This window comes from Pleurodeles waltl, chromosome 5 (assembly GCF_031143425.1).
Source record: "Pleurodeles waltl isolate 20211129_DDA chromosome 5, aPleWal1.hap1.20221129, whole genome shotgun sequence".
NCBI classification, from domain to species: domain Eukaryota; kingdom Metazoa; phylum Chordata; class Amphibia; order Caudata; family Salamandridae; genus Pleurodeles; species Pleurodeles waltl.
Window position 1 is genome coordinate 80,389,361 of NC_090444.1, and position 15,888 is coordinate 80,405,248.

Sequence of the window (15,888 nt, forward strand, 5' to 3'; positions counted from 1 at the left end):
TTTTACCTGTGCAAAACTGCGACAGATGTGGTAAGCTAGACAGGGAAAATTAGAAAACGTACATTCACGTGTTTATTTAGGGGTGAAGTTGGGTATTCTGATATGACACAGCCCCCTTTTTTTGCTGGGAAGAAAGTATCATTACCTTAATGGCTGGGTGAAACAAATAAAATAAGAAGTTTGGAAGGTCGCAAGATGTTAGTTCTCACGAATAATTCATATACACCTATAAACTCAGCTCCTGTTCAAAGCATGAATGGCTAAAATTGATGTGAGCACTGCTTAGGAAAGAAATAATTACATATGTATTACACCCGAGAGCCCCCATTTCATTTCCATGTGTTCAGACTGAGATGAGCCTACAACCAGAAAGGAAACCGGGACTTTGAACGAAACTTGCTTGGTTCTGGAACACAGCAAATGCCTCTAGCGGTACTCTGTCCCAACTGATCTGGAAAGAACCATCCTTCTGGGAGAGTGGATTTTATTGTGGACAGGAGGCCCTTGGTAGTAAAGGGCAAAAACTGAGCAGGAATTATACGTTACACATCATCAATCAAGGCATTTGTAACCAAGTTGTGAAAAATTAAATGGGGGAATTTCTGAAATTTTGAGAACAATATTAATTTGCAGGTGTGGTTCTAATAGTCTCAACTTTAGAAAATACCAAGCTATCAAAGAGAAGTGATTGCATCAGAGGAGTGGGGATGGCTCATGCAGTTACAATTACAATTAAATTCATGCTCTGGCTAGAAATTTATTTATGCATATTTAATTATGAATTTTGTATATACTGCGGACATTACCCAGAGGCGTCAGAGCACTTTGCAATAGAACGAAAGACAGAACGTTACATGAGAAATTTAGAGTAATATGATAGTAGATGACAATACATATAGCTACTACGGTTACTCGTGGTGAGTTACATATTTACAAACTGGATAATCATAACAAATGACATATTGGAAAAGGTAACCCGATTAGTGTTCCATGAATATATATTACATATTTACAGAGTTGGAGCAAAAGGTCATTATAGCCCTTAAGGGTGTCATGTAACCTTCATGGCCACGCTGTACAATGAGAGTGCACATGCCTGGTGGGGAGCATTGGTGAGGAGAGCGATTGAGAAAAATGTCTGGGAGGGAAGGGTTTTTAAGGTCTGTTCTGAAGATCTGAAAGGAGGTGGTAGTGCGAAGGTTTGGAGGTGGCTAATTCAAAATGGATTAAGAGTGGGCAATGCAAGACGCAAGCAAAACTATATACTGTGTGAAGCAGAGCTGAGCCCACTGAGCATTTCATGAGCACATGTTTAACATTGCCATCTGCTGGGGGTAATTATTTTGAGAATATTCTTTCCTTATCTCTAGAAGAGCTTTGATCAAGTCCAGTGAAATGAGTATATAAATAAGATTAATCCTTTTACCAATTATTTAAACACAGTTCAATTCTGGAAAATTTGCAAACCTGCTTTACGTGATTATATGATTTTGATAAACTATATTCACTACTACTAAAATTATGACAGAACAAAAAGAAACAGAATATCAAGTGCAAAGTAAATCAACATTGGCAGTGCCATGATGTCTAACTTTAAAGGAATGTTGTATGGTGATGTGAAGCATTACAGGTAAATTGCATGGGGGTAGATATGTATTTGTGTAGAAGCGAACTATATAATAATATTGCTGAAGATTAAAAGGACAGGTGACCGTTGTACTGTCAAACAAGACATAAAAATCCATGTAGGTTAATGACTGCCCTCCTGCCATCTGTGCGGATGCCAGAGAAAACAACATAAATTATTTAGTTACCCAATACACTTTAATAGTATTCCAGTGGCATATGTGTGCCCCTGAAATTTAAATCTTATCTAGCTGGATAAATAAAGAAAATGAACCCAGATGCATGGATAGCAAGCACTTTTTTGTGGAAGCACACAACGTCTGCCCAATCAAAACATGTACTTGGGACTCCCAACATGTGGGTGGAGCCAAAGCCCCTCTAATGATGCTCACATAATTGATGCTGTGCTGTCAAGTCAGACAATAACAACAGGTCGGGGACACTGACTTTATCGGAATAAACCTGAGAGTAGATTTTTATCCCCCAGCTTCTTTATTACAGCAACAGTAGCACCAAGAGATACTCCTTTTTTTTTTATCTAGAATTACACGGTGGCCTGGTAAAAGAGAAAATAATGATTGATGCTTTCCAACACCACTGTTCGATCCAGCAAGATTAAGGGAAGAAAACAGGCACACAAATTGGACAGTTTAACAAAGACTCAAAGGATGCCTGTGTAAACAATGTCATCCTTATTACTAGAACTCCTGGATGAGGTGCCTCCAAGCTTGAGCCACACCATGCACAGGCTACAAGGAATGCTATAAATCACTAGCCCAATAGCGGCATTCTGCCACAAGAATACAAAGAGTTCAAATTATGCTCAATAAACTCAGTGACTGTATTAGTGGCTGAACATGTAGGGGTGTTCAAAAGGCAATTGTAGCTAATATTGCAAGTGACACTGGAGAATGCACTGAAAAGCACATTTATAAAGGTGAACAATGTAAGGTTTCAGATATGTATGTTGTTTGTGGATAAAGTGGATCTCTGAAACTGTCCGATCACTGAAATGTGAATGCTGTGACCTCACAGGTTTGAGTATGCAGCTGGATAGGGAAGCGATAGAACAGCTCTAGGATCGGGAAGATTCTGTTAGAGTATATGGTTAGAGCTTTAGCAATTTCAGCTACAGTTTCCTCCCATTGGAGTAAACCGAGCACTCATAGCATCATGCTATAATGGCAAAATGTCATGTATGTATCTATGTGCTAGCTGGGAAAGCCTAGGTGAGAAAAATATGAAGGTAACCTCTGCTTCTTGCACGGAGATTCCCCCTAACCACAGCTGTGGTCACAATGGTGCCAAAACCAACCTGGAGCAACCTTGGGATGTCAGCTCCATAAGACTAACATGGTAAGCAAGTTTTTGTTTTTATAAACCATAGCAATCTTTCTGGGCAGTTTGCAGTCCACATGGATTATGAACTGAGGTGTTGACACCCTAAATAATTCAGGTTCAATGATAGATAATTCAAGCATTTTTGGAAAGAGCTTGTTGTACAGTACCCATATATCAGGGCAGACTAATGGCTCAACCTGCGTTCAAGCATCATCATTACACTCTTACATTTGTAACTTCATTTAGCAAAATGCCACTGGGTATTGGGAAAAGTTTCTTGTTGTGTTTACCTCATTAAAATTAAATATCAATGCAGGGTTTTGTTGCTTACCTGTCACATGTAGAGGAGATGCCCCCCAAAAAACACGCTTCGCACCTTGCGTAGTCCTACTGGAAAATAAAAATATTTCACCATTAGCAATCAGATAGGTTTTTTTTTTCTTCAAAAGTGAGACAAGGAAATCAGAAAGGATGAGAACAAACATTTCAGCACCTCTTTATGGAGTTTTGTTTTAGATTGATTAACTTTACTTACATTAACCTCACTTCCTAATATATATTCAAGTCAACCCGTCTCCTCACCACAACCCAAAATGGTAGTTTATCAATTATCTCAAGAAAGTTATTTTTCAGAAATATGTGGGATTTAAAAAGTTATAGTCAACACCTTCATCTACAAAAGCTTATTTTGAAAGAAAAATTGAAAAATAGTTCATTATCTCCATAAAGTGCTATTGCAACTAAGGGTGTCTCTTAAGGACACATAACAGATAACATATTCCACTGAACAGTGAGATACTCTACTTAAGTTTTGTAATAAACTTTCATTGTACCCTACTTTACTCACTACCTACAGGGGTACACAAAAGGGTGCTCAGAAATCAATTACTCATAAAAAGAAAATCCGGCATCTTAATAAGCAACTTAACACAAGCTCTTTCATGAAATAAGGACTGTATTAAGTTCACAGTTAGCTATAATTGAGTGAAAAAGATAAAGTGTAGATTTCTAAGTGTGCTTCTTTTCTCCAGCTAGAACAAAGATCCCATCAAAGAAAGCAAATTGAAGACTGGAGGTGGTCGTTATGTGTCCATAGAGGTTTAAATTCCACTTACGGAAATTATCTTGGTTATTTAGATTGGCCCGTCAATTCTAGTTTTGGTAACACAGACCTTGGGAGTGCTGTATTAGTAATTAATACTGCGGCTTCAAATTTTAATAACCCATTTTGTTCTTTTTATCATAGGAGTTTTGAGACTATTTGCTTACAGGAGACTTGGGCTAACAAGAAAGTCTCCTGGAATGAATATCACTCATTTGATATCTTAACTAGTCCTTTTGTGGGGTGTGAATCAATAAGTGAATTAATTAAAATTAACAGAACAGAGTACACAGGTGCTGATGATGTATAAAAAAAAAAAAACTATCCGCTTCAGGTAAGATTTACATAATTGATGGGCAACCATAAAGCTATTTCCTGTAGGGCCATTCAACACAAGTGTTACTCATTATTCTTTTAATTGCCACCAACTACCTAAATGATAAATATGATAATGGGATGTGAATCATAACTGCTAGCAATAACTAAACACATTTTAAGTGTGGCTTAGTGACTCCCTTACTAAGGTTGTTGATGCCATTGAGCAATTAACCAGGTTGTTTCAATTCTCTAAAATGCTTCAAGTGTGTGCTACTTTGGTTAAAGAATTAAAGGCTTCATGATACTGGTATGCTTGGTACAGTTGAGGTACGTTTTCAATTCTGTATGTGTGGAATGTGACTGGAATGTGACTGATCTGCGGTCTTCCTCAGGAAAGGTGACCCAAGAGTAAAATATTTCTGTTTGGTAAGCTTCATTAGCTTCTACTATGAATGTAACATCCCCGACCTCATCTGTTAAGCCATGCGCTACTAGATGTAAAGTTAATGCTTGTCTAGCATTCTCAGGAATGTCTATGGTGTAAGCCATATTGTAAAATGAGTAAAGAGATGGAACAGCAAGTGGGGAGTAAAGTCCTTTTATGAGTTCGAGCTCTAACAACCTTCCGCCTAAGTAGGTGCTCCCTGTTTAGCTGAGGAGGATCTTCCCCAAGACCACGGACGTCTCCACTGAATGGCACTTAGGGTACCTGTAGTATGTGAGACTGCAATAATCGGGGTATCCGTAAATTAGTGCCTAAACACCAACGTTGGGGGCGCCATGTCATAGCTAGACACTTGCTCTAGCAAGACTGCTGGTTTAAGGATGACAGTACTTGTGTTTGTAGGAGACTATGCCAATCCTATAATCAAAACGCAAGTGTCATCCCAACCCTTCCGGCTCACAAGCAGCACCTCACCAAAAACCCAAAACAGTCAAAGGTGATTTGTGGCAGCCTTTATGCATGGACTCAAAAGTGTGACATCTCAGGGAGCGTCGTGGTTAAAAAGAGATTACTCCTTTCTCACATTAACAACATGTCTCAATCGCACAGAGGCAATGAAGGAGATGCAGTAAAGTTTCAATAAGGTTTATTTTAGTAAAACTGCAATCTGTGATAAGCTGCATGGGCTGCAATTATTACGATAATGAACAGTGCAAGGAACAGAATGGTAAAGACGAGTCATTAATACAAAGACTCCCACCATCTTGCAATATCACTGAATATCATGAAGTGTGCGATATGTCCTAATACCCTAGCATGTAGGCCTAACCGCTAACCCAGAAGAGAGCTAGGTATGTTAAACCTCAATCTGCCAATGCCATGTCCATGAGGAGTGCCCCCAACCATTGTTACCTTGGAATGAGGTCTCTAGCTCAGACTCCGTAGGAACACGAAGACTGGATCAGTGTCAAGATGACGTGTCGCATCGATAGCAGCAATGGCATCTGGTCGGAATCCCTCTGACTATCTGATAAACTGAGGAGTATATATACAAATCTGCCTGGACTCCTGACGTAGGTTTGTTCCCAAACAATAGATCACAAGGCATGCTTGGGACGGTAATTAGTATAAACAATTCCCTCGAAAGCGTGAAAAGGGAAAGTACCTAACGCGAACACCTTCGGTTTCTTTGTATTTGTCGCCTGATCTTGACACCTTAGCGCAGTGGCACTGACAAGGAAAATCAAAACATGGGCCTAAGTCAAAACAAGGCAGCCATCTTAAAAGAATTCATTAAATAAATGCGCTAAAACAGAGCAAGCTAAGTAGGGTAAAAATCACTGGGTGACGGGGGCACGAGTCTGCAAGCCAATGGCTAAGCTAACTCCTGTATCCCTATTAAAACAAACTAGGATTCACCACAATGATTTAGGTCCAGATCTCCTAAAATACTGGTGGCAAAAAAGTGGATGTAAATTTTTTTGGAAACCAACCTATGCATCGAATTGTAGTGAGTCGCAGTCCAACTTGCTCAGTGAATATTAATTAGCAAGGTTGCAATTTGTGAATCACTACAATTGAAAGATGGCCAGCCCCAGGCAGGAGACCACTATACCATTTGATAAAACAAAAGGGGTTGCTTTTAACTAAAAAAAAAAAAAGTTTTCATGTTAGAGAAATTGCAGTGAGCCTACTCTATCTGAAGCAGCCACCCCAATTCATAAAGGAGACGGGGTAAACGAAGAACTCTTCCCCTTAGCATATGAGTTATCATAACTTAGTAGTTTCTAACTTTCAGTTGATTTGGACCAAAATTCCAGTTGCAAACATTGATACTCGGGGATCTCAATCACAAATTGGTAGGGATGCCCACAATAGGCCTATTTCAAACTACAAGTTAATATGCATTAGGAACCCAGATTTATGAGTTAGTAAAACTTAACTCGTTTCATACATCCAGCCCTAACTCAAGTTGGTCTGCAATGACTGCTGAATACATTGAACAATTATAATGCAGAGAATGCATCCGATGTTAAATCCAAACAATGTATTGAAAACATGGAGGAACAAAAAAAGCTACCCCGGGTCAATAAACTGTCAGAATATGAAGTTAAATCTTGTATTTATGTTGGTGTATTGGTCGTGTCCGTCTTAGGCTACAATCAACAGCTTACCACAGTCTCAATATAGAGTATTACAGCAGGTTTAAGCTTAATAAACAAACTCTGTGAAAGACACTCAGGTAAATCATTGCTACCCACATATGACTGAAAAGTAAGCTGTATATGGAGTTATGCATACATTGTTTTTGTAGTGAAGATCAACACAATGCTAGATTTAATAAAATGCCATTTGTTTGATATTTTTTTTAACTAAGCAAAGGCAACTCCCCAGCCACTGTTGCTCAAGGAGGTGGGCGTGTCTGCAGCAAGCACGGAAACTGGTGAGTATGCTCTTATACACTAATTAAGGCTAGAAAGCATATAGGTCAAACGCTACTGTGAGTCCATTAGAGCTGGAGATAAAGCTACAAGATACAGAATTATGTCTGTTTTTGTCTTTATCTAAAACAGAGGAAATGTGTGGGCTAATGTCCACTTCATAAAATGTCTTTCTTCTTCATGTATGGAACTTCAACGTCATGTGATCTTATCACATTGCAAAGCTTAAGAATGTCTTTGGAGCTGGCTGCTAGGTATCTCTTTGCAACAATGGACCCGAAGGTACAATAAGGCTCTATACAATTTAGGCTTTGTAATTTTGAACTGGCATCTCTTATTGCTTCATGGACTAGTATTAAGTAGGGTTAACACAATCTGCAGACTGTTACTTATCTGTAAAAGTGCATCTCAATATTCCTTGTGTTCGATCCAAAACGACTGATGTAAAACGTCTTTATTTAAAAAATATTTTAATTGATTCTGGTGCCCACAATGTAGAAAATACTATGGAATTTTTGGACTTGGACGAAACAAGTAATTATTTGCATGTGTACCCCAGTATATGGATTTAGCAAGCAAATGTATCATTAATGTAGATACTGTCTAAACATGTTAGCTTACAATTACCTGGTCAGGTTAAGAACAAGCAAAAGAGGTTTTGATATAGTTACACCTGATATATGGTCTCCATTGTGATTAAACTGCCATCTAATAAGTTTGAGTTTTTTTTTTTAATTTGCTTTACATTGTGTTAAATATTTTTCAAGTTTTGTTAATATCACATATTTTAATTGTGTTTGTCTTAACTCTTGAAATTACATGCACTCAATATAGCAACGTTTTAAAAAAGTGAACTTTACTAAGGAAACGTTCATGGATGTTTTAACAGCCACTGCTCCCCATTTGGACACATGAAAGACCAGCGACAGATTGAAAAAATGGCTCAACATTTGTCCATAAAGACTCGGACTGGATCATTTCATTGGGGGCAATGAGTGCTTGGGTAAGTGACGAAAGAAGCTGAAGAAGACAGTCAGTACAGCATAAAACCAATGAAGAAATACTGTCATAGAGGTGTACTAAAGCAGGTAAAACAAGTACAGGATCCCTTAAGAAAAATATACAAATATGTACTTTGATTTTCTGAGGACAATTTGGAAACTGATGTGTCAACCGCAATGAAGTGAAATAGCAAGGCGAATTTTCTGAGGTCCCAGAAAACATGGCATGGTAATTTCGCATGCAGCACAATAATCTTCAAGGGGCAATGTACAAACTGGCAATGTTTGCATCTGTGCATACACGAGTCCATGAAAGCTGTAAACCATTGTTTTATACTAGCCCAAAAATTCTACCACCGTTCTGTTGCCTCTGCATATGTGACATATTTCAACATTAAACCAATATGGTGTCATTTGGATTTTTTTTCAGTCAACTTAATTCACTTGATGTGTGAGACCAATAGATGGATACCTGCAGACTGTTTCATAAATCTACAATATATTTCCAACTAGCAGGTTTTCTTCCTCATCCCAAATCTCTTTTGTATACTATGAACTCTCAAACAATCCTTTCTAAACCCTTCCCTCTTCGATCCACCCTTCATCCTATTCATTTAGCTATCAGACTCCCATGTATATCACTTCCTTTACTCCCAAATAATATTTTCCTCTACAAATTCACCACTAATACACCTTTGTTTTCTGGAGTAGTGTGCTAGTCATCAAAAGGACTTCAACGCCTCGTTGGGTGATAACGCGCCATATAAATACAATACAACATGGCAAAATCATGTTCCAAAGATAAGAGTCAACGTCTGCCTGTCTCAGTCTTGGTGCCAGTCTGTCTGTCCTGATGTCAGTGTCTCACTGTTGTGGGATCTGTGGCTCTGTCCTAGTGCAGTGCTCTTCCCGTTACAATAGCCACATACTTCAATTTGGTGAATGTCTTGCTGTTGTCTGTGACTGAAACGGTCTCTGCCTCATATACATAGAACATGTAGTTCTACTACTCTGCACACCAGTGTGCGTATCCCTCTGTTGTGACATCGTTTGTGTCCTCGTGCCCTAGCGTCAGTGACTGTGCTTTCCATTTCCGGAGTTGAGGTTTCTCTGTCCCCACTTTAGTTTCCATTGTCCCAGTGTAAAAGTGTCTCAGTACTGAGTGTGACTTTCAGTCTCAGTGTTGTTGTACCCTCATCCTGGAGTCACTGGATGACTTCCACTATCAGTGGGCCGCTCAGTTCAGCAAGTCAGTATGGACAGGTGCCTCCTTGTCCCAAATCTGGGTATCTCCCTCTCCTACATGCCTAACTTTCCCATGTGGGCATCTCCCCATCTCCTATGTTAATGCTATCCTGCCCTGAAACAGTGTTTACCTGTTGTTGGTTGAAGGATCTATCACTGGAGTAAGGATTTTCTGCCCATCATAAGTGAACGTGGCTCCATATCTGTGTTATTTATGTATTCCGGTGAAATCAAAACTGCAATCATGAACGGTCCTTGTTTTTACGCCATTGCACTACGTCTCCCTTGCTCAGCTTCAGGGCTGGGCTTTTCTGAGCGTCTTTCGACCCCTTGTGCCAGGGTAAAGCCCCAGCCTCAGTGTTAATGTTTCGCACCCTGGTCTAACTGCTTTCCTGTGTCGGGTGGATTATTGATGCTTTGCATTCATGCCTCTCAGCCTCGCCGTGAAATCCGTAGCAATCCCTGGTGTTCAGAGTCTCCAATTACTCAGATTTGTTGTTTTGCTGCCTCAGAAAACTGTAACACTCCCTTGGGAGTCACCTCTCCCAAGCACGCGTCAGCGCTCAGTGTACGCCGCAGCGTGTTCCTGCCTCCCAGGACAGCGCTTCCACGTCTGTGTCACTCTTACTCGTCCTACTCCATGTCCGGGCCACCGCCTCTCCCTCGGGAGTCTCCATGTGCAGAACTCAACCTGTGCGTCCTCTTCGTGAGGACGTCTTCAGCATCCCAGGTGTCAGTAACGCGCCCGTCTTCAGTAGGACCGTCTCCCTGCCTCCGGTGTTGAACAGGGCGCCTAAACCCCTGGACGGACACTCGCATACAATGCACAAACCTTCGAAGCAGACATTGTACGACACATGTTTAACAAAATGCATAGCAAGGTGGACACCGGCATACCAATATTCTAAGGCAATGGCGAAACTCCTGCACTGTGCAAACAAGCAAAACGGTACAACAGAGGCAAGAAGAGCGCAAACTGAGGCCATGTTTGGCTGCCCAGGAAACTGGCAAGTGCAAACAGGCGCGGATTGCGACGTGAGCCACGCTTCTCCGCGCAATATGAAGCTGGCGTGTCAGCCAATGTAAATCATCTGCCAATGGTCTGGCTGTTCTGCTGAAACCGGCATGGTAATCAGTGGTTGTCTGAAGCCTGATGGCAAATGAACAGCCAATGCTTTGTGGGCGCTGTAGAACCTGGCAATGCATCAAGTGCTTGGATGGTGCGCGTGGTCACGGCGCTGTAACACACAAACTGCAATGGGAATAGCAAGGCCATTGCAAACCATGCATGTCAATGCAGAACTGCCTACGTCTAAGCAACATTCTGGGGCAATGACAACGGCATGGAAATGTGGAAACTACCTCTAGTTTTCAGAGCACAGACATCACTGCGGCAAGATCTGTTCAACTGTGGGCAAGTGAAAATGCTGTAAACGTGTAGACACTGAAAATGGGGAAACGGGCTGTATTCTGCAGACAGTGTAAACTGGAGCATCGATGCTTGCTAGTCGAGGCTAGCGTGAAACAAGCCTGCCATGGTGGATTTGTAACAGCAATATAAGTAGTAACATGCGGATACATTACGCAAAGCTGGCGCATCAGAGCATCTCCCCCAGTAGGCTGGTACACGAAGCATCTTATTATAGAATAGAATAAAGAATACAAGACGAACGCTAACACATAGCAAAGAAAGTGGCTTATTGAAGCAGCCCCCTGACACAAAATGGCAATCGATTCTCATTATATTTTAATCTTCTAGTTGTTGAACTAAATTAAGCTGTTAATTGCACAAACAGAATGGTACATTATACCCTGTCAGAGTATTCATATTGGAGGGTCTAATTTTGGCTGGTACACGTTTAGAAACTGTTGCAAAATGCATCAATAAACATTGTTAAATAAATTCTTACAGGAGGATGGTCCCACTTGCTCTCTGCCTTGGTAAAATATCGGGCATACAGTTGCACTACCCTTTCATCAACGTTCAAAAACAACATTATTGTAAATGGCTTCTAAAGAAGAAATAACAACTGATGGTCATTACAAATAAAATTAAGCTCCTTGTGCGGTTCAAGAGTTTAAAAAAATCATTTCTGATAGCAAGTTGCACTTAGTTTTATGGCAGCTGGAAATCGGTTAGGTTTTCTGAAGTTGTTAAAAAAAAAACAGTTTGACAAAATCAATTAAACTTCTGTACAGGTAAGACTCGGCGGTATTAAACTCAAAAAGGCAATTTCTCTCTCTTTATAGAAAGTGTTACAAAAGATAAGTTTCATCTTATTTACAGGACATCCTCACCCCTTCTCAAGTAGGAAGAACCCATATTCGTCTTCCTTGTCAGCTGCTCTACTGCCTGGTACGTTTCAGCTGCTGGAGTACAAACAATCATCATATAGACAGAAAACGAAGTATCAGAGCCCTAGTCAATGTCGAAACCCTGCACAGGTAGGAAGTCTCTTGGACCTGTGTACTGTCATTCATATTTGAACTAGCAAGAAAGCAGTTGAGAGAACCATCGAATATTGAGTTTAAGTCTGCCAAACGTGTAATCCGAGAACCTAAGAGGGCAGCCAAGATTCAACCATGTCAGAAGCAGTGAGAGCATTCTATATTCTCTCCATCGTCTCCGAAGGCTCCGTTAACTTTGGTTAACACTTTTCATAATATTAGGCTTCCTAGCGAGATCATTATGGTATTGCAACACCCACAGTGCCTAAAATGTGAGGCTTCATGTAGAAACCTACAAAATACAAATATTACTCTTAAGGATTCTGTTAGGTGCGGGGATGGGGTATGGCGAAAACCATTCTAAACAGTGATCCCCGTTGGATCAGACTGTATAGTTGGGATCTTGAAGGGAGGTTAGATAAATGTCTCCACCAAGGTGCTGCTTAAGTTAAAAAATCGACCCTTGAATGAAAAAATTAGTATACCATGAGAGATTGGGTAATAAGACCAGGCTAGCACAGCACAAACCATTGTCAGACAGATGCAAACCTGATATAAACAGGTCAAACAATAGCTGTTACCAATACCTTAAGTTAAGATCCGACAGAAAGCAACTACCTCAGAACTTGCGTTTCAACCACATGGAAGACAGTCATGCAGAATCCAAAAAGAGTCTGCATATATGTCAGAGAGGAACAGGATCCAATATCAAATTGACTGGGAGAAGGGATTACACAAACTTCAGTTACACTCCCAAAAGAGAATTCTTGTTCTATCATGAAAGACAAGACCACATACATACCAGCACACAGCTCTCTGCAACACTGGGACAGGTACCATGAATGCCAATGTGCTATCAGAAACAAAGCTTAACCTGAGCTGTGAACCTTAGTAAGAAGATTGTTAAGGGTCAAGCCAGCAACAGCTCTGGACTCTTATAATCCCTTTGTGGGCTTTTAACCACACCCACTACTGCTATTCATTCCTTGTTGTGTTCGCCTTCAATGCTTCTTTTTTATTGGTGCATTTTGTGAAATGTCCCTCCTTCGTGTGCTGAGTTCCCTCCCCAGGCGATTTCACTAATTGAACATTTCTGCTGACCATCACACTACGTCACGCTTCCTCCTGTTACAGAATGTGATGGCCCCTCCTCCGGTTTGGGTTTGCCTTTCATCCCAGCAGCAATCCTTTCTAGACATTCCTGCAGGAAGCCAAAAACACTCTTTCGTTCATGCTCATGGTGGCCGTGGTGCTTTGAACTGACTTTCTTCTGTCAACTGTTTTCATTTTCAATTTATGTGGCAAGAAAAGTCCAGTTAGGAGTTTAGAATGCTAATAGCTCTAACTCAAGCAAAAGTGAGCCCCACTGCATTACAAATGCTTGTTTTTCTTAGGCGTGAGCTACTACTAGGTGGTTCTCAAATGTTCAGTATGACTACTTGGCATAAAAGGTCGAATGGGAGCCCAAGCTCACTGAACGTCCTCAAAAGTGAAAGTTTCCTCAAAGCCAGTTCTAGCATTGCAAGCACTGCAGGACACTTCGAAGCTCTGGGTGAACTTCTGAGCTACTGCCTGTTCATTCAGGGCAAGAGTGCTCTGAAATAGCATTTTCTCCAACCACGCTTTCGGGAACTATTTGGAATGCCACAAGTGAGATTATAACCAAACACAACAAAAAAAAAAACAGAAGTGACAGACAGTGCATACAGTATTTTTCCAGTTGCAAACACAAAAAGCAGGTCTGAGAAAGTGTAGTTCTCCTCCACAGAAGAGGGAAAATTGATCCTTAGATTTATTAGAGTAAAGGACGAGCATAAAGTACAGCTCACCCACATCTTTTTGAGCATGAAAAAGTGTGAGCCTACCCTGTGCTACACTCTTTGTGAGCAGAGCGAAGATCATTCCCTTTTAGCATACTGCAAATTTATTTTTGATACATGTTTTGCTTCAGCTTTAACACCAGGTGAAAATATCTAAATGATGTAAAAAAGCAAAACAGAGCCAGATGGAAAAAGACGACTGATGTGGAAGAGCAAATGGCCACATCCCCCCACTCAGGGCCCGATTCACAAAGACGTTACTGTCAGTGGGTGTGATTACTCTTGTAGCCCTCTTGTCTTACTCCTGGAAATCAGGAGTCAGCCAAGATAACTACATGAATAAGCCACAGCCTACTTAATCTTTGTGAACTGGGACCTATGCCCAATTTCTATGAAATAGGAGTGCAGAGTAATGTGTCAACCATCCTGTGAGTAAGTTGTTATGGGGCAGCAGAGCAATTGGTTATGTTCTTGGGTTTTGAGAACATGCACTACTGCTCTCCGAACATCACCATCTGTTCCACACAACATACTGGCACAGGGTTAGTCAATAATGCTATATCCCTGGGACTCGAGTTATCACTCCTGGGATTTATTTTCACAAATCTCTTTCTTCAGTGTTTTAGGCCCATTGTTTCAATGTAAGTGACATTAAGGTCCAGTATGCGATACTTTGTTAAATGAGAGCCATCTGGTAATCCTATTCTGGAAATGACAGAGGGCTGTACTCTATGGCAGTTTTCTGCATCTCATATCGATTGTATGAATTTTATATAAACTCCTTGATCCAGTAACGGCAGAACATGGCAGCATTGAGAAGGCAAAGCAGCAGGAACGTCTATAGCGTCCTGCAGGCTGACAGTATATGCAATGTAACTACACTTCGAGACATCACTTGAAGCTAAATTAAGGGAACAAAAGCAGGATAGCCTTGGCCTCCACGGTAATCTGTGTTGTCCCATTATCATTTTGGGTTTGGATTTTGTAGATTCCGTTAGCACTTTTCCTGTACCAATCCTATTACCCGCAATACCAATACCCTTCACGCGGGTACAGGCGTGATCCAGATTCGCCCCTTTAAATGACGCTCTAAATGTAAAACCCGTGGCACGAGATATACTGGGTCTTGGGAAGATGGAAGTCAAGGTGAGTTAAGAGACGGGGTTGCGTTGTCATGTTGTCCAATCAGACCCGTGGTTCCTCTGAACCCCACAAGCAGACCTCCGCTCTCTGCGCCGCTCGTGCGCTGGGTAGTTAAAGGCTTGCTTGGCTTTGCGCGCAGATCCGCTCAGAAGGAAGAGTGTTTCATCAGGCCTTCTGTGGCACTTTCTCGAGTTATGGAGTGTTTTCTCCGGATCTGAAATGAAAGGCAGCAGGAAGCTTTTCATCGGGCTGTACAATGCCTCTGGCGCCGTTTAATCTGCTGGCGCTTGACTCGCGTCCCATCGCTTGGCCCTGCAGCCTGTCACCCAAAACAAATGCGCCCGCGATGGGGAAAGCTGCCCATTGTACGCGACAACAGCCTCGCACAAACAGAAATAACGCCGCCGCCGCAAATCCAGGACTGCGAAGAGCTGGGCACTGCTGAACAAAGTCTTTTCTTTCTGTTCCAACCCCGGACGCAGCCCCAAACCAGCTGGCACAAGCCTGTAGGAGTGACAGCCTGGTGTAGAGATCTGTCAACAACCTGCAGGCTACAGGATCAACCGCGCCATGGCCAACTCTTAGGTTTTAGAGGTACACACAACGTGTTGTCATAGAAAATATCATTATTTAAGCACCAACACGAATATTTGACGGGACACTCGGCACTTTTATCATTCTTCTAAGACAGCACGCGGCTGTGGGCTGCGCCGGTTGTTAAAGTCCCTGGACCAGAGTTGTAAGCCCACACCGCGGGGGAGGGCCCCGAGCAATGGAGAGGGCCTTTAAGAACCGGTATAGCCCTCAGCAGCAGGCTCACGGCTAAGGGAACATTCCACCCACTGGGGGCAGAATGTTCTAAATTACAAACTGAGACACATACAGTCACACATTGGGATGTTGGAGCAGAGGGCTCATACCAGTCATTGTAAGGCCACAGCTACTGCAGTGCCAGAGG

General features: G+C 41.5%; 1 protein-coding gene and 1 long non-coding RNA gene across 8 annotated transcripts in view; one reads left to right on the forward strand and one right to left on the reverse strand.

Moving 5' to 3' along the window:
* The window catches only part of MAPRE3 (microtubule associated protein RP/EB family member 3), a 664,975-nt gene that overhangs the window by 392,220 nt on the left and 256,867 nt on the right, over positions 1 to 15,888 (reverse strand). For 4 of the 7 annotated variants that reach the window (XM_069233631.1, XM_069233633.1, XM_069233630.1 and 1 more), the window contains exon 3: positions 3,299 to 3,357. Coding sequence is in view for 3 of the 7 variants with exons in the window: in XM_069233627.1 (XP_069089728.1) it covers positions 3,299 to 3,354 (56 nt within the window). In the remaining 4 variants the exon portion in view is untranslated. The remainder of the gene's footprint in view (positions 1 to 3,298; positions 3,358 to 15,888) is intronic. The other 3 variants (XM_069233627.1, XM_069233626.1, XM_069233625.1) reach the window with 1 other exon arrangement.
* Positions 1 to 15,888, forward strand: part of LOC138295378 (uncharacterized) — a 382,460-nt gene that overhangs the window by 88,010 nt on the left and 278,562 nt on the right. Inside the window, exon 2 of the long non-coding RNA XR_011203586.1 lies at positions 8,163 to 8,276. This is a non-coding gene — a long non-coding RNA (uncharacterized lncRNA). The remainder of the gene's footprint in view (positions 1 to 8,162; positions 8,277 to 15,888) is intronic.